Source organism: Rhinolophus hipposideros (assembly GCF_964194185.1).
Source record: "Rhinolophus hipposideros genome assembly, chromosome: 18".
NCBI classification, from domain to species: domain Eukaryota; kingdom Metazoa; phylum Chordata; class Mammalia; order Chiroptera; family Rhinolophidae; genus Rhinolophus; species Rhinolophus hipposideros.
In genome coordinates, this window is record NC_138064.1 from 41,200,116 (window position 1) to 41,222,418 (window position 22,303).

At 36.2% G+C, this 22,303-nt stretch overlaps 1 protein-coding gene across 4 annotated transcripts in view; it reads left to right on the forward strand.

The window, feature by feature from the left end:
• Positions 1–10,513: 10,513 nt before the first annotated feature.
• Positions 10,514–22,303, forward strand: part of PCLO (piccolo presynaptic cytomatrix protein) — a 382,570-nt gene continuing 370,780 nt past the window's right edge. For all 4 annotated transcript variants that reach the window (XR_013995323.1, XM_081079464.1, XM_081079465.1 and 1 more), the window contains exons 1-2: positions 10,514–11,095; positions 17,143–18,814. Coding sequence is in view for 3 of the 4 variants with exons in the window: in XM_081079464.1 (XP_080935590.1) it covers positions 10,842–11,095; positions 17,143–18,814 (1,926 nt within the window). In the remaining variant the exon portion in view is untranslated. The remainder of the gene's footprint in view (positions 11,096–17,142; positions 18,815–22,303) is intronic.

The window sequence follows — 22,303 nt, forward strand, 5'->3', positions numbered from 1 at the left end:
TCTCAGCACAAAAGCTTGCAGTTCCCATCTGCTTTCAGTTTTGGCCTGGTACTGTCGCTGTACTGTCCCTTTGATGCACCTTAATATTCTTTTAAATATATTTTGACCAACTTCTCAGTTATTTTCAACAGGGGGACTTCCCCAAATAAGCTAGCTTGCTATTTTTTGAAAATAAGAAATCTATAATTACATTTTTAAAAAATATCTGTCTCCTCAACTATACTATACAATCTTTAAGAACAGGAACTGGATCTCCTTTGTATACCACTAATTTTCTAGTATTAGCACATAGTAGGTGCTCATGCTGGTTACTGAATGAAGAAAGCCTGCTCCACCAAGCAGAGCCAGGAGATCCTCACCAGCTGGTAAGGCAGGCAGGCAGGCAAGAGAAATGATTCTAAGATGTACTGCTTGGCCACCTGAAGCAAATTGGTGAGCTGTAAGGTATGACCTTGCCTCAAGTGCCAGATGGTTCATCTTTCCTCAGATGCATTTGAGAAAAGAATGAAACCTAGACGATGACTAGAAAGAAACTACATATATTGTTCTTTTCACAAGGAGCCTTTCATCTGTGGAAAAGCTAACAGTTACTGTTTGAGTCTTTCACTATCTATGATTAAAAATAGCCACCACTTCCTGCCAAGAATTGCAAGGAAATCAATACAAAATCATGATTATCAATCTTGGAATGCCTTTTATTAGATTGACACAATTTCTTTCTTTGAAGAGCTGAGATTTTGAACCTGTGATTGCTATGTCTTTGGTCTTATGAGATAAATGACGAGAATGAAATAAATATGTGAAAATTTAAACTTCTCTAATGGCAAGTGTAATGACTCAAGAGTTATGCTGGAGACTGACTCATTAATTCATTTATGCAGTTTATCAACTTCTAAAGCAGACCTGTGATGATTATTGTAGTATTGTATGGCTGTCAGTTTTGAAAAATTTGAGATCCCTGCAGCGAAAGCCATTAGAAACTACGTGAAGTAGTATTATTAAAGGCAGGTTCTGAACCATCTGCCAACAGCCAACACTGATTTTTTTTATTAGTAAGTCGAATGGGGGAAGACATGGGAAGCTTCAGGCAGAATTTATATATGAAGTCTTTTTTATCTTCTGCTTGCTCATCAATAATTAACCTGGCAAATCTAGAGCTTGGTTGGAATAAAATTAAACATTCCCCAAAGGGGTTGTGAAATGGTGAACAATAAAATTATTACCCTATGATTTGAGGCAAAGAAATCTAGCCCTAAATGCAAATAATACATGATATAGTGATAATGATAACTTTTTACTAAATTATATGAAATTGGAATAGTGAAAATTGTTTTCATTATATTTTTTCAATATTCTTATGTTTTTCTTCTCTTTGGTCTCATGGAATATTTCTTAGATAATTAAACAATTACATGTCACTTTCTAATTACTGGTATATGTTTTGGTAAGCTTATTAAAGAAAGTATACATACTTCCAGAGTACCAAAATATTATCCAATTTCTGCAAATGGCCACAGACATACTACATGAATCTATGCGCTCTTTAGCAGGAATTGTCTTTTCCAGTTAAAAATTGAAGGTATTTTAATATGAGGAAAAAGCAGTAGGTTTAAGATTCAAGTTGAGCTAGGTTTGAATTCTCTTTGTTATTTACTGGCGAAGTGACCTTATGAATTTAAATAAACTTCTTGAATCTGTATTTTTTTCAACTATAAAACGACAAAACAATTATAAAAAAGTTACACAACAGATAGTTACACAAGTGTCAGAAGGATTAATTGAGATAAAAGTAGATAAAACACTTAATAGAGTGCCTTGTAATATATTAAATATAATATATTTGGGTTAAAAATTATGTCTTTATAGAAGAGGATTCCTTAATTTCAATGAAAGCACTCCCTTATTCCCCCCTTATAGGTGTTCTCTACAAATAACCCAATGTATTTTTTCCAATATTCGTATTTTTCACCTGGAGACTTTTCACTAAGTAATACATTTAATGTATGTTGATTTGAACATTCACTATGTGAACTAGATACTGATGATATTGCAAGAAAAATATAATCATTGTTACATCATTCTAAGAATTCAGTCCTGAAACAGTTAACCAAATAAAGCAAGACCATACATAAAGAAATGTCAAATGAATAATAAGATTCTCAAATAATAATTGAGAACAATAGTGGCTTCAGAATAGGAAACGGTCTTTTCATGGTAAATGAACCTTGAGCTTGGCCTTGAGAAATGAATAGATGGATAGAGGTGAGGGGATAATCTTGCTGGATCAAGGCAGAACAGAAACTGGAAAAGAGGTGAGCTTGTCATTTTGGGGGTCAATGAGGAACCCAGACTTTCCTATCCTGCTATTTCAAAAGAAAAATGGAACTAGGATCACTGATGTGGAATGGATAAGGAGGGGTTGTAGTCTATTAACATTAGTTTCTCTTGTAGAGAAATACCTCTTGCCACCTTAATTAGTTGATATAACACTAGCTACTTCAACAAAAAGACACCCCCCTGCAAAAACCAAATAAATACTATATATATATATATATATATATATATATATATATATATATATATATGTGTGTGTGTGTGTGTGTGTGTGTGTATATATATATGTGCGTGTGTGTGTACACACACACACACACACACACACACAGCTATGGCTCAAACATAAAAGATGTTTTTTCCCCTCATTTACAAAGATGTCTTGGAAAGGGAAAGCAGAATTCCAATTATTGTCATTCAGAAAAACCTCCTAATGGTTCTGCCATTTTCAACCCATGGAATGGAGTGGACCTGTTGTCTCCATCCTTGTCAACCATCGAGGTTCACACGACAGTATTCCATTGGGTTATGCCTGGAAACACATTTTCACCAAGTAGAGCAGGGTCACGAGGCCACACATAACTGCAGGGGAAGCTGGCAACTGTGGTCAAGCTACTTGCCCAAACGGGGAGGAAACTGGTGCTGCAGAAGATTTAGCATCCTTTATCCCAGTATGGGAGGTATACAAATCTATAAATCTGTAATATCCTGTCACTATTTGTCTTCAGCATGTCTTCCATGTATTCAAAAAGTCACTTCAAGTTAGTTTCCCAGATTCGGAAGAACACTTTAAATTTATGTTCTTCAGTAAAAGGCTCTAATCTTTCTAGATTTCCTTCTTCAATCTCCCAAAATGATGTGATTGATATCTCTCCTTTGATTTGTTGTGCCTCTCTAACTCTATTACACATTTTGCAAAATTTGGTGACCAGAATTGTATACCATATTCGAAATGCAGATATATCACCATTTTGAACAGAGTAAATCTGTACATTTTACCTTTTTCTTCAAAAATCATTTCTGATTATGGCAACCATGTTGCTGATGCCTTTGGCTATGACCTCAAAGAAAAGTCTACACTGATTCCCAAGTGCCTCCTTTTAGTCTTCAGTCTTGTTGTACTGCTGACATTAAAATCCACTATCCTTTCAAAACAGCCGTTCTCAACCCACACTCTATATTACAATCATTTGGGAGCTTTAAAAAATATGAATACCAACCACTCCTTCCCTCAAAATTCTGATTTAATTTGTCTGAGATGAGGCCCAGCTATTGATCTTTTTAAAAATATCTATAGGTAATTGTAATATCATCTTAGGGTTTTGAACTATTGTAAATTTGTCATTTTTTCCTATTGTACTTTACATATCCCTATTGAAATTTATCTGTCCTTTTTCTTGTTGCAGACAGGACAGACAAGTGCAAAATTCTGCAAAGATTTCTCCCACTAATTTGGAATTAATACATGAGAAAATTACGGGGCTCCCGAAAACCATGATGAACCTTTCACTTCACATATGATAATAATGACTGAAATACAGATGTCAGATGTCCTCTGTCCCTCTCTTCCTGTGTATGCACATGATATCTATATTGCCTATATTTTTAACATATATCAACTTGGTTATAAAGCTCTGCATCTCTTTATGTGACACCCCTCACCCCTCTCCTCTCTCAAAGACTCCATGTACAAATGCCTTATTCATGAGAACTTTCCTAGAATCTGCGTGAGACACAAAGCTGGGCTTTACATTCCACCATCCAAACCACTTTGATGTCTCATTGACAAGATCCTGAAAAAGGTCTCTAGGCCACATCACCACTAGAGGCAGCAGTAAAGTCATTTCCATATCCCCTTTCCACCAAATAAGTGGCATCAGGTAACCTCCTTCCTTTACACATTTCTCTACTTTTGTCTTCCAGTCCATACTACTCAAATCAATTCAAACTGCTCTCTATTAATTCTGCTGAGCAATTCAGATAAACCCTAGCTTCTCTTCTTGAAATGTCTGAATTCCAGTCCATCACCAGGCTAGATAAAAATTGAGTATCTTCTAATAGATGTGATCCTGACTCCTTTTGAAGTTAATGTGAATATTAACAGGTTTCCCTGGTTACATATTAAAATTACTGATATGTAATATATAGTATATGTATCATATTAATTTTATAAAATCCCCCAAATATTTTTCAACTTCTGATCCTAAATGTTTTATGCAGGGATTTGTAATCTGTAATCTAGCCACAATTTATTATTCAAATATAGTTGCCATACAATATTATATTAATTTCAGGTATACAACACAGTGATTCAACATTTACTCATATACATCTTACAATGTGCTAAGTCTAGTAACCATCTGTCACTGTGCAAAGTTATCACACTAATATTGACTATATTCCCCTTCACCTTTTCATCCATCCCTTCACTCCATTCTTCTCTGGCAACCATCAGTTTGTTATTTGTTTCTATGATTTTGTTTCTGTTTTATTTGTTCAATTCCACATATAAGTGAAATCCTATGGTATGTCTTCCTGTCTGATTTGTATGTTAGCCTAATATCCTACAGGTTCTATCCTCCAGGACCTATCCTCTAGGTCCATCCATGTTATCACAAGTGTCAGGCAAATGGCAGGAATTCGTTCTTTTTTATTGCTGAGTAATAGCGTGTGTGTGTGTGTGTAATTTTCAGTTTACAAAGTAATATTGTAAAGTGACATAGAAGCTAATTTTACTCATAATATTTTGTACATCCTCTGTACACACTCACACACACACACAGATGCTGGGGTTGCCAAAAAAATGTATACACATGACTTGTATTCATCTACTGATATTGGTATATATCGAGTATTACAATTTTAATACAGTTTTTTCCTTTCTTAAAATGTGTATACGTTTTTTTGGCACTCTGTGTGTATGTGTATGTGTAGTTACAGAGTTCAAAATTCATCTTCCAATATATTTTCTCATTGGAGTCTTTCACCAAACAAGCATGTAAGTATTCAGTATTAATTGTGCTCTCTCTCATTTATAGTTGAGAAGGATGGTATTTGGAAATTTTGAACAAATAAGTCAAGTCCAACTGGATAGTAAATGGGAAAACTGTCACTTAGCAGTAAGAGTACAAAGAGAATTTTGAAAGATTAAGCATAAGCATAATGTGTGAAAACTGGAATATGAATTTAGTAGTTTAACTAAAACCTCTAAAACTGAGTGAATTAAAAAAAGTTAATAATTATTATAACTATTATTATTCCATCTCATGATTCTTTTAGTTGATTGGGTAGTACTTCTGTTGGTTTCACCTGGTTCACTGAGGTGACTATGGTTTTCAGGTATCTCAGCTGAAGCAAGGTGCTCCAAGGGGACTCATTAAGGCTTCAGCTGGCGGCTGGGGCAGCTGGGCTCCTCTGTTCATGGAGTCACCTCCAGGACTTCGTCAGGGCATGGAGGTCTTCTGGTATGAAGAGGGCCAGATTGGGAGGCTAGCCAGGGAGCTTTCATGCCACTCCCACCACACTCTTTGGTAAAAAACAAGGCAGGAGTTCAGTTCTAGCCCAGGGGTAAGGAAACAGACCCTACCATTTGATCAGACATATGGCAGTCAGTTCCACTGTGGAGGGCAGTGGACACAGGTAGGCGTGATTCATTGAGGAACAGGAGAGTGACAATCTACCACAACTATGATAATATGTTTCCTAGTTTACAAGCGTATTCCCATCTTTTTCTCATTTAATTATTGCAAGAACCCTAAGAGGTAGTATATTATTTTCTCCATTTTTAGAGTTGAAGAAACTCAAATTCTGAAAAGTCAGTGACGCATAACCCAAATAGGTATAAAATGGCAAAGCTAGGATTTAAAGTCAGTCACTGTCAACCAAAAATCAAGAAGAATAAGACATACGCACAGTCCCCGTTTTCCAAAGAGTAGGTTCTGAATTCTAAAGCATCTATTTATAAAATAGGTGAATAATGCTGACTCATCTAAGTTATAACCTTAAGACTTATTAGTAATTTTCAGTTTACAAAGTAATATTGTAAAGTGACATAGAAGCTAATTTTATTCATAATATTTTGTACATCCTCTGTCCATAGGAACGTATTTTAAATACAAGCTTTTTTGTCTTTTATTTTAAATTACAGATTGAGTTTGGAATAAGTATAAAGGGAAAGAAACTGCCTGGTATTCCAGATGTTAGAATTCACAAATAAATTTATCAAACTTTTCTCTAAAATACTTCTCACGTTTTTTTCCCCCTCAAAATTGAGAAGACAGTATAATCAACTGTAATCTCACTTGAATTTCTTCTACTCTAGCTGCAAATCTCATTTTAGAGCCGAGCTAACAAAAATGGCTGAGAGCAGCAATTGAGAAGCAGCTCAGCCATAGCAAAAAATCATATTGGACCTTAAGCTACTACACGATCCTGCTCCCCTAGTTTAATAAAATCTTTTCTTACTTTTTGTTAGAGAAGGAACATTCAAAAAGATATGTACTATATAAAAATTGTCTTTGTGTATACTTACACAAACATGAAGATACACAACCACACATATACTAAAACACAAGGACTTTTAAATATAGACAGTATAAAAGTAATATGAGTTTTATCACTCATCACATCACACAAAATCACTGTTAGAGTATATGCTATGTGATTTTCTTTTCAGCTCTACAGAGGGTATATGTTAGAAAAAGATGTTAGCATTTTTATTCCCTAGCTTAACAGTTTGTTATTTTTGTTGTATTAAAAAATGATTAGCAACAATTAATGGCGCTGTTGTACCAATAATAATAATAATAATAATAATAATAATAATAATAAAAACACCTGCAAATCCACTTGGGGAAAATTGGAAAATATAGAAAAGTGGAGAGAAAAGGTAAAATTACCCATGGTTCTGCCATTAAATATATATATATATAGGTTAGGTTTCATTGGCTTGATTTGTTTCCTGTTTCTTTTTTTTTCTATGCATTTTAGTAGTTTCAATTTGGGGGGGGGCACATTACTACAGAACTTTATGAGAATTTACCCCATGTATACTTTATAAAATTTTCCTATAATGAACTCTTCAAAAGATATTAAATGAATATCTTCATAAAATACTATCATCTAGTACCAGATTTTCCTTCTTCATTCTATATTGATGCAGTAATGACTGTTTTAATTTATTATTGTTATAAATAATACTATAGTGAACATTTCTTTCACAAATTCATTTTTGTGACTCAAATGATCTTTATGACTGATTTCCAGAAGTGTATCATAGCTTATGAATCTTTTTAAGGCTCTTGAAAAGTATTGCCAAATTATTTTCCAAAGAGGTTGAATCTATTTATACTCTCAAATTTAGCTTATGTAAGGGCCTATTTTGCAAAACACTCACTAGCATTAGTATAATGGTTTTAATAATGATATAATGGGAAATTAATAAGTAATCAATATTCAAATTACTGCTTGCTAAATAGAGTTTAATGCATGTATATTATTTTTATTTAAATTATATGAAGATTATTTAATTGTAGGTTTATAAAAACTAGTGAGCCTACACATTTCTCTATAGTTAATAAAAACTATAACAACTTCAATGTTTGTAGAATATTTAATTTATTCAAGTATTGCACATGTGACCACACATAAGGTGGTCTATTTGATTTTATACCAGGCTCAATAGTGTCTGCAAGGACACAGGTAGACTGGAACATCCCATTTCAAGGAATCATCTAGTTATGTTTAGTTGTTACCTGCCACATTTAGATTGGTTCTAATCTACTAAAATAGAAAGTAACAGGAAAAATGAGACAAGAATTAAACAAAAGGAAAAGAGTGGAGTTGAGAAGTCATTGTAGAAAACATCATGGTATGTAACAGTGGAGGCTTTCAGAAATTAATTCTTTTTTTTTTTTACCCACCTATCAAGCTGAGTGATTTAATGCTAAAATATCAATTCATCAAATTAAATGTAAATTCAAATAAATGATCATGAGAGTAATGACATGACAAATAGGGATCAACAAAGATTTTGAATATAGCACCACTAATTTGCAGAATGAAACAAATTATATTTTTCTGGGTAAGCAAGGAGAAACTCGATAAAGTTGTCTACAGCATTTAACTCCTCATCCTTGTACCCTCAGATTTCTGAGAATCCACACATAAAGGATGCACTATTTCTCTTTAGATCAGAAACACCTCCCAAGCACAACCAACCATAAGCCCAACTGGAAGATTCAAGAACAGAAACGTTATTTGAAATTCAGTTATAAAGATCCCAAAGGCAAGTCATTAAAAAAAAAAAAATCAACAACCAAAATGTTTCCCAAGTGTCATCATATCTTTATCTTCACAGTACATTTATTCTTCTCACCATATATCCCAATTTTCCTGTTTTCTGGAATTACTTGTTCCTGGGAGAAAGGAGGGAAGGAGAAGGTGAATGCACATTTGTTCTGCACAATGGGCTATAATATTCCCATCTTACACATGATTACATTTTGTTTAGCCTAGCATCATTACTTTGCATATTAATTATCACTTCCTATTTCTTTCTTATTACTTCACAGACTCCTTTTCATCTACAATGGAAGAAAATGTGGAGTTAACAATATTTTTTTTTCAATTTAATCACTATTTGATGCTGAAGTTTGAAACCATATTTATCTTACTTTTTTTTTTTTTTTGCTTGTGGTTTGTGGATATGAATACATCAAATATATTTTATTCTCATAAAACTTGAGCATATTATGAGAAAATAGCCAGTGTATGACTCTTCTCCCTTGTTCCCTTCATCTGAAGTGTTACTGATTCACAGGGCAGCGTGGGCCATGGAGCAGTTCCTAATTTTGTCAGAGAAGGCATTATGATTCAGGATTTGTACCTAATTATCTTCTATTTGAAGCAAATTCATTTCTAGGAGGTATGACCACAATGTTTGCCTCCAGGTGTGTGTGTCAGAATGTCAGGTTCCCTCAGCTTGATTTATTTGTATGAAGTGAGAGCATTCTTTTCTTTATTTAAATGAATGACTCTTTGCAGCTTTCACTTTGGAAGTCATATCTCAGGTTTTTAATGCAAGAATCAAAGTTTATGCAAAGTTTTTGTAGGAACTCAACCAGTAATGATACTTCATCTGATGACTAGCTATAGAGTAGTCAGGGAGTCACACATTGTTATAACTGTGCCACTTTTTGGTTTTGAGACAGATGGGGTGCACAATGTCAAGCTATTATAATTATCATTGCAAAAACTTGCAAACTTACTTTGTGAGCAACTTATTTATTTCTGTTTATTCACTCCCAATTGGTAGCTTTTCATTTTCTTGAACTTCAACAATTGGGACCTTAAGTCCACTTTGTTAGAAAAGGTAGGTAGGAAAATTGGGGCAGATTCAGTGCTGAACTAAAACATTGCCTTCTAAGAAATCGTAGTAGCAAGATAACAGTATGTTGGGGGTAGGTGGGGAGCGAGGCCAAAAGAGTGGTTAATTACTTACATCTCTGCTACTAACCAGCTGTGTGACTATACAAATTACCTTTATGGGTTCTTCTGACCACCTTTGTACAAAAAAGAAATTGAACTCATGTTTTCAAAATTTCACACTACTGTAAGATTTTAATATTCTACAATGTATCTTACTATAGTATCCTATCGACAATTTCCCACAATCCTTTACTTTTGCGTAGTCCTTTTAGGGGACGACAGTTATAAGCATTCAAAAATCTTACCTGTTTACTGATGTTGTAACTAAGTAATTTTTCCGGCAAAGATCTGAATGAAAAGGGCCAGGTTTAGCTCCTTTTTAGAAAGATCGTCCCAAAGGTATCAGAGGTTTTGCCTGTTCATTTCCAGTTACCTGAACCCATGCACCTTTTAAAACCCTTCTTTAAAAAAGAAAGAAAGAAACTACAAATCCCATGAATCAAAGCTGGGGACACTTTCCCTCCTGCCCCTTGCGCCCACCTTGAACTCCGTCCGCTGAAAGTCAGGTTGAGGCATCCTGGAATATGCCTGAAAGAAACCACAGTTGTTTCGTTCCGGTTTTTAATCTGTGCTCTCGCTGGGTTCCTTTAAATCGGTGCCGACGGCGAGGACGGAGACGGAGCGACGCAGGGCTGGGCAGGCGGGGGCGTGGCCAGCACCTGTTCCGGAAGGCGCGTGCGCACTGCGAGGGGGCGGGGCGCGGAGGGAGCGGCGGGCGGCGCCGGCTGGTACAGTTCCGATCTGTGTCTCCCCGGCTCCGGGCGCTGAGGCGGCGTCGGGGAGTTGTCTTCTGCAAAGGGTGCCTGGCGTTGTCCAACATGGAGGAGGTGGCGGGCATCACCTGCGAGCTGGACTAAACCCCGCCTGCGGTTCCGGGGAGCGCTGCCCGGCCCCGAGCGCAGGGACTCCGCCGCCTGCACGCCTCGCCGCGCACCCGGCTCCGGTGGCTCCTCGGGCCGCCGGCTTCCCGACGGGGACGCAGTGCAAGGTGGAAGCGCGGCGGCCCCGAGCCTCCCGGAGCCATGGGCAATGAGGCGAGCCTGGAAGGGGAAGGGCTCCCCGAAGGGCTGGCGGCGGCGGCGGCCGCGGCCTCCGGAGGAGGGGCTGGCGGGGCGGGGAGCCCCTTGCACACGGGGATCCCGGCCGGCATGGAGGCGGATCTGAGCCAGCTGAGCGAAGACGAGAGGAGACAGATCGTCGCTGTCATGTCAAGGGCGCAGGGGCTGCCCAAGGGAAGCGTCCCCCCTGCCGCTGCGGAGCCGCCTTCCTTGCACAGGCACGCACAGCATGATGTATATGCCCGGGCATATATGTACAGCTTCCCGTGCACATATGCGCCAGGCTGCATGTGCCAGCACGGCAGTACATATATGTCGTCTCCGTTCCTTTTATTCTCCCTAATGAAGTGGCGATAGAGAGAGATTATAAGCCTTCTGATGGCAGAATAAGAATGATGCATTGTAGAGTTTCTGGTGGGATAGTCAAAGGTGGCGTTCTTGAAACTGTGATTTTAGGTTGTGATTTTTGGCCTTTTGGTACCTTTTCCTTCTAGGATGGCGTGGAGAGACGCCCTCCAGTGTCTTACTAATCTGGAAGTCTTCCATAAATGCATAACAGACGTGTTGGGAAATGGGTAGGAGAGCTGGGTGTTTACCTGTCTGTGGAAACCTCCTCGGGCATTTGGGGGTCTTCTTCTCTCTAAATGATGTCAAAATATTTCTATAAAAATACTATTAATTCCCCTGGAGGTGTTTTATCCTTTTCACTCTGCCCCCAGAGGAAATCGGGAGCTGTTTAGGTAGAAGGTATAGAATGAATACACCTTTTGTATTTTGATGGGGGGGGGGGGATTTTGTTGTGGCATTAAACAGATGGTTTGGTCACAGCAGAGCAGGTGCTGTACATGTATTTCTGAATTCGCATATACTGTTTTTTAAGCCACTGCTCTTTTATATACAAAAGTGTCTTAAACAGTTTGTGGAAGACCATGTCAATTTATGTTAGCTTAAAATTAGTTTCTAATACATACTTTTAAAGACAAAGCAAATAAATGAAAACTTGTATGGGCAATTTAGAGCTAATCTGTAATATTAACATTAATTTCCTTCTCTAGCTCTCTATTTTTCTTCGTCGTAATAAATTAGTTGTTTCCAATTAGAGTACTAGGAGGGTATAATCCTTGTGCCGGCCCTTCCTTTATTATTGTAAACAAACCCTTTAACTTTGCACCCTTCCGCAGAGAATAGTTTTCTGTCCATGGTCCTGAAACCAGTTCTGCTTTATGATAGCTAAAGGGAAACCTACAATTTTCATTTGAGGAATTGAAAATGTAAAAGAGCTGGTATATAGGTGTAGATTCTTATACTCTAAAATAAAATAAAATAAAATAGAAAACCCTTTTAACTTAGGAACTATCAGATAAGTTATATGCATGTAATTTTATCAAATAATTACAATATTAAATTTAGTATAGGAGAAATGTAAAATGTTTTATGAGTAGTGACATTATTTTTCACATAAAATCCAAAACACCTAAAATCTATCAGGTAAAGACCCTATTTTGTGGAGATGAATCCACCCCTACCAGTTAAACTAGCTCCTTTGTATTGAATATGTTTTTCTGTGTTTTTGGGCTATTTCTTTTGGTAAAAAAGCCTTAAGTAGTACAGCTTATGGTATATACTGTTTGTTTCTACTAATGAAAACTTGACTTGGAAAGTATTTTGAATATCCATATATTAAATTTTCATAGAACAATAATGAAGTACAATACTTTTATATATGCCAGCTCTTCTGCAATATTTTCTAAAAGGCAAAAGCAACAGGTTTTGTATGCTGATTACAAATACCGAGGAAAGTGTGAGCTTTGATTTCTAAATTCCTAACTTTTCCTTTCTCAGAGAGTGGCTTAAAAAACATTATTTCATCCTCTGAAACTATGATGTTTTATACAGTATTTGTATCAGCTAGCATACTTTTAAAGCTCTCTATGGATAATTTTGTTATGTAGAATTCTTACTAATAGGCAATCTGTGGCTTAAACAGTTATTGTACAGGCTTTATTCAATATGTTTCTGGTTTTGGCAAACTGCTTGTATTTTACTGAAAGATTTCTTTAAAAGGCACATAGTTTTTGCAAAGTTGTTATTCCCTTATGTGATAACCAAAGAAACACTTGGTTCATCATTTAGGTATTTAGAAACACATTAATTTAAGTATATATAAGAAAGTATATCCAAATAATTTGAAATTTTAAGAGATTAAGCACTGTGAGTTAGACATGGTGGGATTTTTTTTTATTATTATTATTTTGTATTTAGAAATAAGGGTTGAGAGCCCAAGAACCTAGATTCTTATTCTATTAATTTGAACTGACTCATGGTAAATTATATATACTTCTCAGCCATATGTGCCTCAGTTTCTTTTCCTCTAAATAAGGCAAGGGATACTTCTTACCTATCTTGTAAAATCATTGTGAGGATCAATTAAAAATTGTTTGAATTTTAATATGATTAAACCCTATAAATATGAAGAGTAGTAATATTAATATTAGCAGTGAATAGCACTGGCAATAATGGCTACAGACAAGTTGTATGTTGAAATGTTCATTAATATGAGTTAATTGATTTATCCGTATTCTTTTACATATGGAGAAGTCAGTGCAATGTAGTGGAAATCCCCCCATCTAACCCCAGGAATCAGCACACAATAATTATGTGACTAATTTTGTAACCTTGAATTAATTTCTTAGCCTTTTTAAGTCTTAGTATCCTCTGCAATATAAAAATGGATTCCTAAAGTTGCTTATATTCCTAATATAAAATTTTATGTGACTCGGCACTGTCAAGTTAACTATCATTGCCTATTAATGTTCTTTTAACAAAATAATTAACATTCCAACTGCTTTTACATTCTTACACGTGAATACTTGTTTACCTCATTTGTAGCTGAACCATTTTCTCTGCTAACCTATGTTAATCTAGGATGACAATAGTAAAAAGAAAAGGGGAGATGTGTAAAGCATGGGTAGTTAATTACCAGCTAAAAGCTACAGGTTACAAATGAAATGCTCCTGAATTTTTGATTCATTGTAGACCCATGGAAATGCAATATTATTACTTCCTCTACTTAACTTTGTTTACAGCTACAGATATGTCATATGAAAAAGCTTTACTGAAAATACTTCTGATTAGTAGACTATTTTATAAGAATTCTGACTGAATCAATTATTATCTTTAGCATTCCTTTATGCCTCCCCTACTGGCTAGGCACCTCCACAATTCTTTTTCTTCTTACAGCAGAAGGCCAAGTGTAGGTTCTAAAATGAATATGGAGTGTTTCCATTTATATATTAGAAGGCCTATATAACAATTTGAAGTGAAAAGAATTCATGAAACAATCTAGAATGAAATAAAACCTGGCATGTTCATTCATTCATTCACTCAATGTTATTCACTCATCAAACATTAATGCTCATCTACTACCCTGTTTCCCTAAAAACAAGACCAGGTCTTATATAAAGTTTTGCTCCAAAAGATGCCTTAGGGCTTATGTTCAGGGGATGTCATCCTGAAAAATCATGCTGGGGCTTATTTTCCTGTTAGGTCTTATTTTTGGGAAAACACTGTAGTTACCAGATATTGGTTCCAGTGATGCAAAGATGAGTGAAATACATTCTCTGTCTAGGAGTTCATACTCTAGTATAGAAGACACATTACATTTTAGTCAATTTTCCTGTGTAACAGAACAACTGTGATACCAAGCAAAAATTGACCAAAAAAAATCACAGTTTGCTAAGATATCTTTATATTTTTATTTGGTATTAAGCCTATATTTTTCTCTTAATAATTGTATTTATATTTATCACTTCTAGAGCTCTATGTTTTCTGATTATTTACATAATTATACCAAAAAAAACTAAGTTTAAATTGTAGGGCAATCTTTAGAGGTATGTATTTTCTCACTGGGGGATTCTATAATACAATACAACTTATATTTGTAGGACGCGTAAGCGTTTCTGATATAAGCACCTTGCTTTAAATTTTACTTTACATTGTTATCATAAATATTTGGAATTCATGAAGTTTGTTTTGTACAGATGTTGGATTAAGTGAAATAATATAACAAAATCGATGATTAATATTATTTTCACGAGAGGACCATTTCGTTAAATTAAGAATGCATTTTTTGGTACTCCGTTTAAATGTAGATTTCTAGGACTCTGTATAAGGGAGCCAATTCAATAAAATGCCTAAATAATTATTTACAGGCTCGTCACTTCTATCATGGAGACCCTAAGCATGTGCCCTTCAAGGGAGTGGTCACATTTATTAATTGAATGTGGAACATTTCTAGCATAACGTAAAGATCCAAACCATGGAGCTTTTTGAAAATAATCTATTTTAGGTTTATTTTAGTATGGTGGTACTGCCTTCATATGAAAGGTAACACATAGGGAGGCTTATAGACAAACATTCACAGTTATTTTTCTCCAAATGGAAAAATGTAGCAGCGCGTTTTAAAAGATATTTTAGAACTGTCAGATTGAATTACGGTGATGACTTTAGTTCCTTGTTTCAGTAAAGGCTTCAGAGACATAGTAACATGTAAAGTTTTTGTAACATCTTTTTTCCTGGAGGAAGTTGCCAGAACTAAGAATTCTATTGATTCATCTTTTATTAGAAAATTACTGTGCGTGTACATTTCCATCTATATTTTCTTTCTGACTTTTGCTAGTTAGAAATAATACTTCTATGTTTCTACAATTCCTTACATCTTGAGCCATACACAAATTTCTGTGTCTGTAAGGGAATTTCAAAAACCTAATTGATACTAACTATCAAATTATCTGCAATTTAAAATTTCTTCTGGTACATTAGCTGGTAAATTTTGACAAAATAAATTAAAACACGTCCAACTTTCTTGTGATCATCTCATATAAGTGCTACTTAAACACTTTGTTTTTTACTCTTTTTTTCTCTTAATTAAAAAGAAATAAATCTTTTCCAAAATTAAAGAGCTACATAAATCAAACAAAATACTTATAATTTGATTTTTTTTCTACAATTCTAATGTGGCATGTTGTTATTAGTTCCAACTTTATAAGTAGACAATGGCTTACTTAAAAAAAATGTACTTGATTTTTGGCTAAAAGTATATATAAGAAACAACTATTTTAATTATTTAACATAGTCATTTAAATTTGATCTTGTTTCCAAAACTTTTTTAAACAATTCGTATTGTATATTTGTCTACGAAATAAATCTTGCAAATTAATTGTTACATTTTCAAATCAGTGTCAATGCATAATACCAATAATCTAACAATGGCATTAGTAATTATTGTATTAGGTTGGTGCAAAAGTAATTGTGTTTTAAAAGGTTAAAAATAATTGCAAAAACCACAATTATTTTTGCACCAACCTAATAGAAAAGGAAAGTATTAATACTTTTCAGAACTGGCTTGTTGCTATTTGTATACTAGACTATATTGAGAATGCTTTAAGCATCTATTGTGACCTTGCAAAGAGATCTGAGATTAAGAATTAGCTGTTGGAAAAAAATAATTAAATGGAACTGTTTCTCAAAATGTCTAACCAAAGTAAGAATGCTCATTTTATAAAGTTTATTAAGGATAATATTTGATGAATATTACCTTTTTTAGACAGAATAGGATGAAATTAAATAGATGATCATCTTTCTCAGAGTCTCTGCAAAGGCATCTTGTAACCTCCTTACTAGAAACTTCCCTGATGTCACATTGTGTGCTTTGTGTTACTAGTGTAAATTTTTGTAATCAGGTAAAAAGAAAACAAAACAACAAGACAGTTGCAGTAAACTCCTACGTTTTAAAGTGAATATTTTTACTTCTTAGTGCTGCTAGTATTTGAGCTATTAACATTCTTTGACCATAACTTCTGATCAACCTTATGAACATGAATGTAGTAGAACATCATATTGCATTAATTTATTGAGTTAATATATTAATTAGGTTTTAAGTGCCATATGCTAAAGTATAAATGTAAATTGTTTTTATGAATACTTTCTAAATCAATGTTTTAATTTTTTCATCACTCATAGTAGCAAGTATTATTTTGGGGTTTCCCCCTCTTTTCTGCACCTTCTTGTTGAAAAATCCCTATCCGGGAACTATAAAGAAAGAAACAAAGCCATTCAAAGTTTTATGATCACTTACAGAATGCTGCAAAAATGGATTCTAGTTATTTTTACACATTTAACATTTTCAGGGTAGAAGAAAGTTAATACTTTTTAATACTCTTCTGAGTTGGGATAATTTTCATTTCTTTTTGTTTCACTCTTCTAGGAAACAAGAGTTGGATAGCAGTCATCCTCCAAAGCAACCAGGAAAACCACCAGACCCTGGGCGCCCAGCTCAGCCTGGTCTCAGTAAAAGCAGAACTACAGACACTTTGAGGTCAGAGCAGAAATTGCCCGGAAGGAGTCCTTCCACTATTAGCTTGAAAGAATCTAAGTCCAGAACTGATTTTAAGGAAGAGCACAAGTCTAGTATGATGCCTGGCTTCCTCTCAGAGGTTAACCCCTTAAGTGCTGTCTCCTCTGTTGTAAATAAATTCAATCCTTTTGATTTGATATCAGATTCTGATACATCCCAGGAAGAAAACGCCAAGAAACAAAAAGTAGCTCAGAAGGAACAAGGAAAACCTGAAGGAATCCCAAAACCTCCATCTCAACAGTCACCCAAGGCATTTCCAAAGCAGCAAGGACCTGTGAGGGCCCCACCTCAGCAAGACGATGCTCCCAAATCACTATCTTCTCAGCAACCAGAAAAGATTAAATCACAAACTCCAGGGGCAGGAAAGCCCACTCAGGGGCTTACCCAGGCCCCTCAGACAGACCAGGCAAAATTGACACTTCAAAGAGATGCAACCAGGCCTCAGACTAAACTGTCAGACACAGTAAGGGGAGAATCAATCAAACCCTCACTGCAAAGCCCATCCAAACCACCGACTCAGCAAGTAAGTCCTGGAAAACCTCCAGTCCAGCAGCCTGGACCTGAAAAACTTTCCACACCACAGCCTGGACCTGCAAAGCCCTCAGCTCAGCAACCAGGGACAACAAAGGCCCCATCTGCACAGCCAGGGACCGCAAAGTTAGCTCAACAGCAGACAGCAAAGCCCCCAGCCCAGTCACCAGGGACAACAAAGGCTGCAACTCAGCAGGCTGGGCCCAAGTCCCCAGCTCAGCCTCCAGGGCCAGCAAAGACCCCAGCCCAGCAGCCAGGGACACCAAAATCCCCAGCTTATCAACCTGGGCCACATTCTACAACTCAGCCACCTGGGCCTACAAAGACTCCAGCACAACAGGCTGGGCCACTTAAGTCTGTGACTCAGCAGCCTGGGCCAGGAAAGACTCCTGCTCAACAGCCTGGCCCAGCAAAGCCCCCACCACAGCAGTCTGGCCCAGCAAAGCCCCCACCTCAGCAGCCTGGCCCAGCAAAGCCCTCAGCTCAGCAGCCTGGCCCAGCAAAGCCCTCTCCTCAGCAGCCTGGCCCAGCAAAGCCCTCAGCTCAACAGCCTGGCCCAGCAAAGCCCCCTCCTCAGCCACCTGGCCCAGCAAAGCCCTCAGCTCAACAGCCTGGCCCAGCAAAGCCCCCTCCTCAGCAGCCTGGCCCAGCAAAGCCCCCTCCTCAGCAGCCTGGCCCAGCAAAGCCCCCTCCTCAGCAGCCTAGCCCAGCAAAGCCCTCTCCTCAGCAGCCTGGCCCAGCAAAGCCCTCAGCTCAGCAGTCTACAAAACCAGTAAGCCAAACAGGAGCTGGGAAACCTCTGCAACCACCAACTTCTCCATCTGCAGCACAGACTCCAGTACAAGGCCTCCCTAAAACCATCTGTCCTCTTTGCAATATCACTGAACTTCTGCTGCATGTTCCAGAAAAGGCCAATTTTAGCACATGCACTGGGTGTCAAACCACTGTCTGTAGTCTCTGTGGTTTTAATCCCAACCCTCATTTAACCGAGGTGAGTGCATTTTTATTCATTTTGTCCGTGCTCTTCAACTATGTTGTTGTCTTCTGCAAATGGTGCTGAGTGTCTCTCTGATGTCATAGGATGGTGCTGTTTTTCTCTGGTTCTTGCTTGCTTCCCCTCCTCTTTTCCTTCTTTGCCAGTTGTAAATTAGAATTTTTAAAAACATTTTCTTCAATAATAAGCCCAGAATATTGCCACAGTTTCTGATAAATTTTGGTATATAAAGCAAATGTCAATTGATTGAAAGATGCTGAGCATTTACTCATTGCGTTCTATGTGGAAGATCCACACTTTTTGTTATTTAGTATCCAATGGTATTACTTTAACTTTTACATTCATGCTCCTACCTGTCAAAATTATGATACTGTCAACTGGGGTCATATTTGTGCTGGGAAAAACACAGACAATGTTTTCAAATTCTAAATGCAATTTTAATATAAAGTTCAATACCCATGTCGGTGATTTTGATATCCCCTACGAGGGCATGCTTCCCTCATTAGTTGAGGGTCATTAATAATAGCGTCAGTTCATAAAATGAAGAGGTCATTAGAGCAGGTTCAATGTTGATGGGCGTCTTCTCAGAAGGACCACAGTTGATATCTCCAAGTCTTTGGATAAGCCTTCCTGACATACGAAATTATAAAATGGGGGCCATAGGGACACAAATGAATTCAAGATTGTTTTTTCTGATTGAAGATTGAAAAGTAGCTCTCAGCAAGTCAGTTAATGTTAATTTAGCACTCAAAGACCTGAGTAAAATAGCATTTTCATAGGTCAAGTTTGGTGATATTTAGGGTGGGGGAAAGAGACAAAAATAAAATAAAATAAAAAACAGCAGAAAAACTCAGAAATTCTCTGGAGTTAAGAAGTAATACAGTGAAGATGAGATAATAATCTTTATTTTCATAAAGTGAAAATAATCTTTGTTTTCATAAAGTGAAAACAAAGAGGCTTAGGGTCTAAAAGAATATATTTTTAAAAGAAACCTGGTAGCCTCTACCCAGTGAGAAGGCACAGAAACTATTTAGCCCATGTAGAGGACAGCTGTTACTGGGCTGTGTGTACATTTATGTCTGGAACAGCCCAGGATAAAACTGACAGTGGACAACGGAGGATTATGTGATTTAAATATCCCTGAAAGAAGAGACTTCTTTAAGAGACTTCTTGTTGTAAAGGAAATCTATGTTATGATAATAACAATGAGGATTAATGGTAGCTCTTATGTTAGTTTGGATACTTGAAATGATGAAAAGTGAAATGATGTATATTTAAAATGTATCAACCTCCCGCTATTTTCTAAAGTATCTTTTGCTCTTTTATTCAGATGTCACATTGAGTACCTTAACTTTTTAAATAAGTCATTCTTTAATGATCAAATTGTAACTAATAAGAACATACTGAACATTCAAGTTATAGAGGAAATCAGATTGTAAGTCAGGAGGTAGTTTGTTTATGTATTTGTAACTTTTTAAATTATAGTAAAGATATGTTTCTGCCCATAATATACTATCTTGACAGGAATGTACCGTAATAATGATTTCAAACATTTTGTAAAATGTTTGTCAAGTTTTCATGGCAATTCACAAGGTAGACACCTGCAATTGGACATTCAGGCCATATATTAATATTATTTGAGTACCTACTATATGGAAGACATTTTATTGCATGTTCAGTGGGATATAAAGATAACTAAAACATAATGCTGATCTTAATATGATCAAAGTGTTCTAGGTTAGATAATACATGCCCCAGGAAATCTAATATGTGGTCAAATGATAATGATTGTGAGAGAGATGAACAAATACTGTGGACTTTAGAGTAGGAAGTGTCATTTTTAGTGAGTGAGGTTAAGGAATGCTTCATGGAGAAAATGATATTTGAGCTAAGTATATAAGGGTGGATAGTGTTTTAACAGATGAAGGATGTGAAAGGGAGTAATGACTTGGTTCAAGACTTAGAGCCAGAATAATGCAGGGAGTATTTAGGAAATCACAGATAACTCTAGGTTGGCTAATGTGGTGAGGAAGAAGAAATGGGCAATGAGATTAGAGAGATGTTGAAATCAGATTTTGGCGTTTCACGTTTATCTGGTAGTGATGAGCATTCTGCTTCATGAAACTTAACTTTGAGTAATGTATTTATATCTTCAATCCTTCATTCATTTTAGAAATTTATATAAAATACTTAGTTGTGAATCACCAATGAGTGCTTTGACAGAATCAAGTATTTATTAGTCTTCCTTCAACCAGAAAATAGGGGAAATAAAAGTTGTAGATAAGAAAGAAAGAAAAAATGTGTATGTGCGTGTGTGTGTGTGTGTGTGTCTGAAAGTAACTTTGTATAGGGTTTTATAGTTCACATAGTTCTTTCCTATTTGTTTTATCAAAATTGAAATTCCAAATAATTCTATGGGCATATATTCTCTGTTACACTAACGAGAAAACTTGTGTTCAAGTGGTTACTATGGTTAGTTTACTTGTTAGGATCACCCTGATGGTAAATACCCAAGCAGAACCCAAAACAAATCTTCTGATTCCAAATCGATTTATTCATGGGCAGAAAGAAAGTGCTATGAAATCAAAGGAAGAAATTGTCACTGTCAGCTGTGGGGTATCATGACTAGCTTCATGAAAACAAGTATTTGAACTGGGCCTGTGAAGAATGATAAGAATTTGGACACAGATGAAAGGAGTTGGGAATTCTAGGCCAGGTAGAGGGCCTCATTTACTAAATAAAGGAAAGTATCCCCGTGTGGATGAGATGAGCTTGGGCCAGTCATTTACACTTTCTGTAATGATGACATCACTTGAAAAATAATAATAACATGTTCTCCACCAAACACACTGGGTTATTAGAAGGATTAATTGAACATTTGTGTGAGGAAGTCTTTTTAATATATGAAGTGCTTTTAAAGTTGTAATATAATGCAACATGGATATTCTATTTTAAAAAGATTTGACTTTAGTCAAAGTTTACTTTCAGTTTGTTTTCTTTGTAGATACAATATCAAATTGTTGGGTTCCGAGGTTGCAATCAAAAGCCATGTTATCTGTAGTGTTAATTATAACATTTAATTTTAATTTTCTTTTTTTCCCCCACGAGGAAAAGTGCAATCTGAGTTCTAATTCTGACTACTAGGAAGGGATCTTCCCTAATCTTGTACCAAATGGCCAGTTTTCAAACTCCTGAATTATCAGGAAGTCAGAGATGGGAAGTTTGAAGTCTGGATAGAGGCTGAGAGCTACTGTTTCGAGATAAGATAAATTACATTTTGGGAAAGATCACCACTTCTAAACTGTTACATATATCCATGAGAAAGTGAACTTCCCTACATCTTCCAAAGAGGATCATGTTCTCTACATCAGATTGTCCTCAGATATTCAGATTGATTAAACAGTTTTTCCATGCAAGACTTGGAGAGAGGCTAAACCTTCTTCAGTAATTTAATTTATATGAATTTATTACTTTCAAGTTTGATGT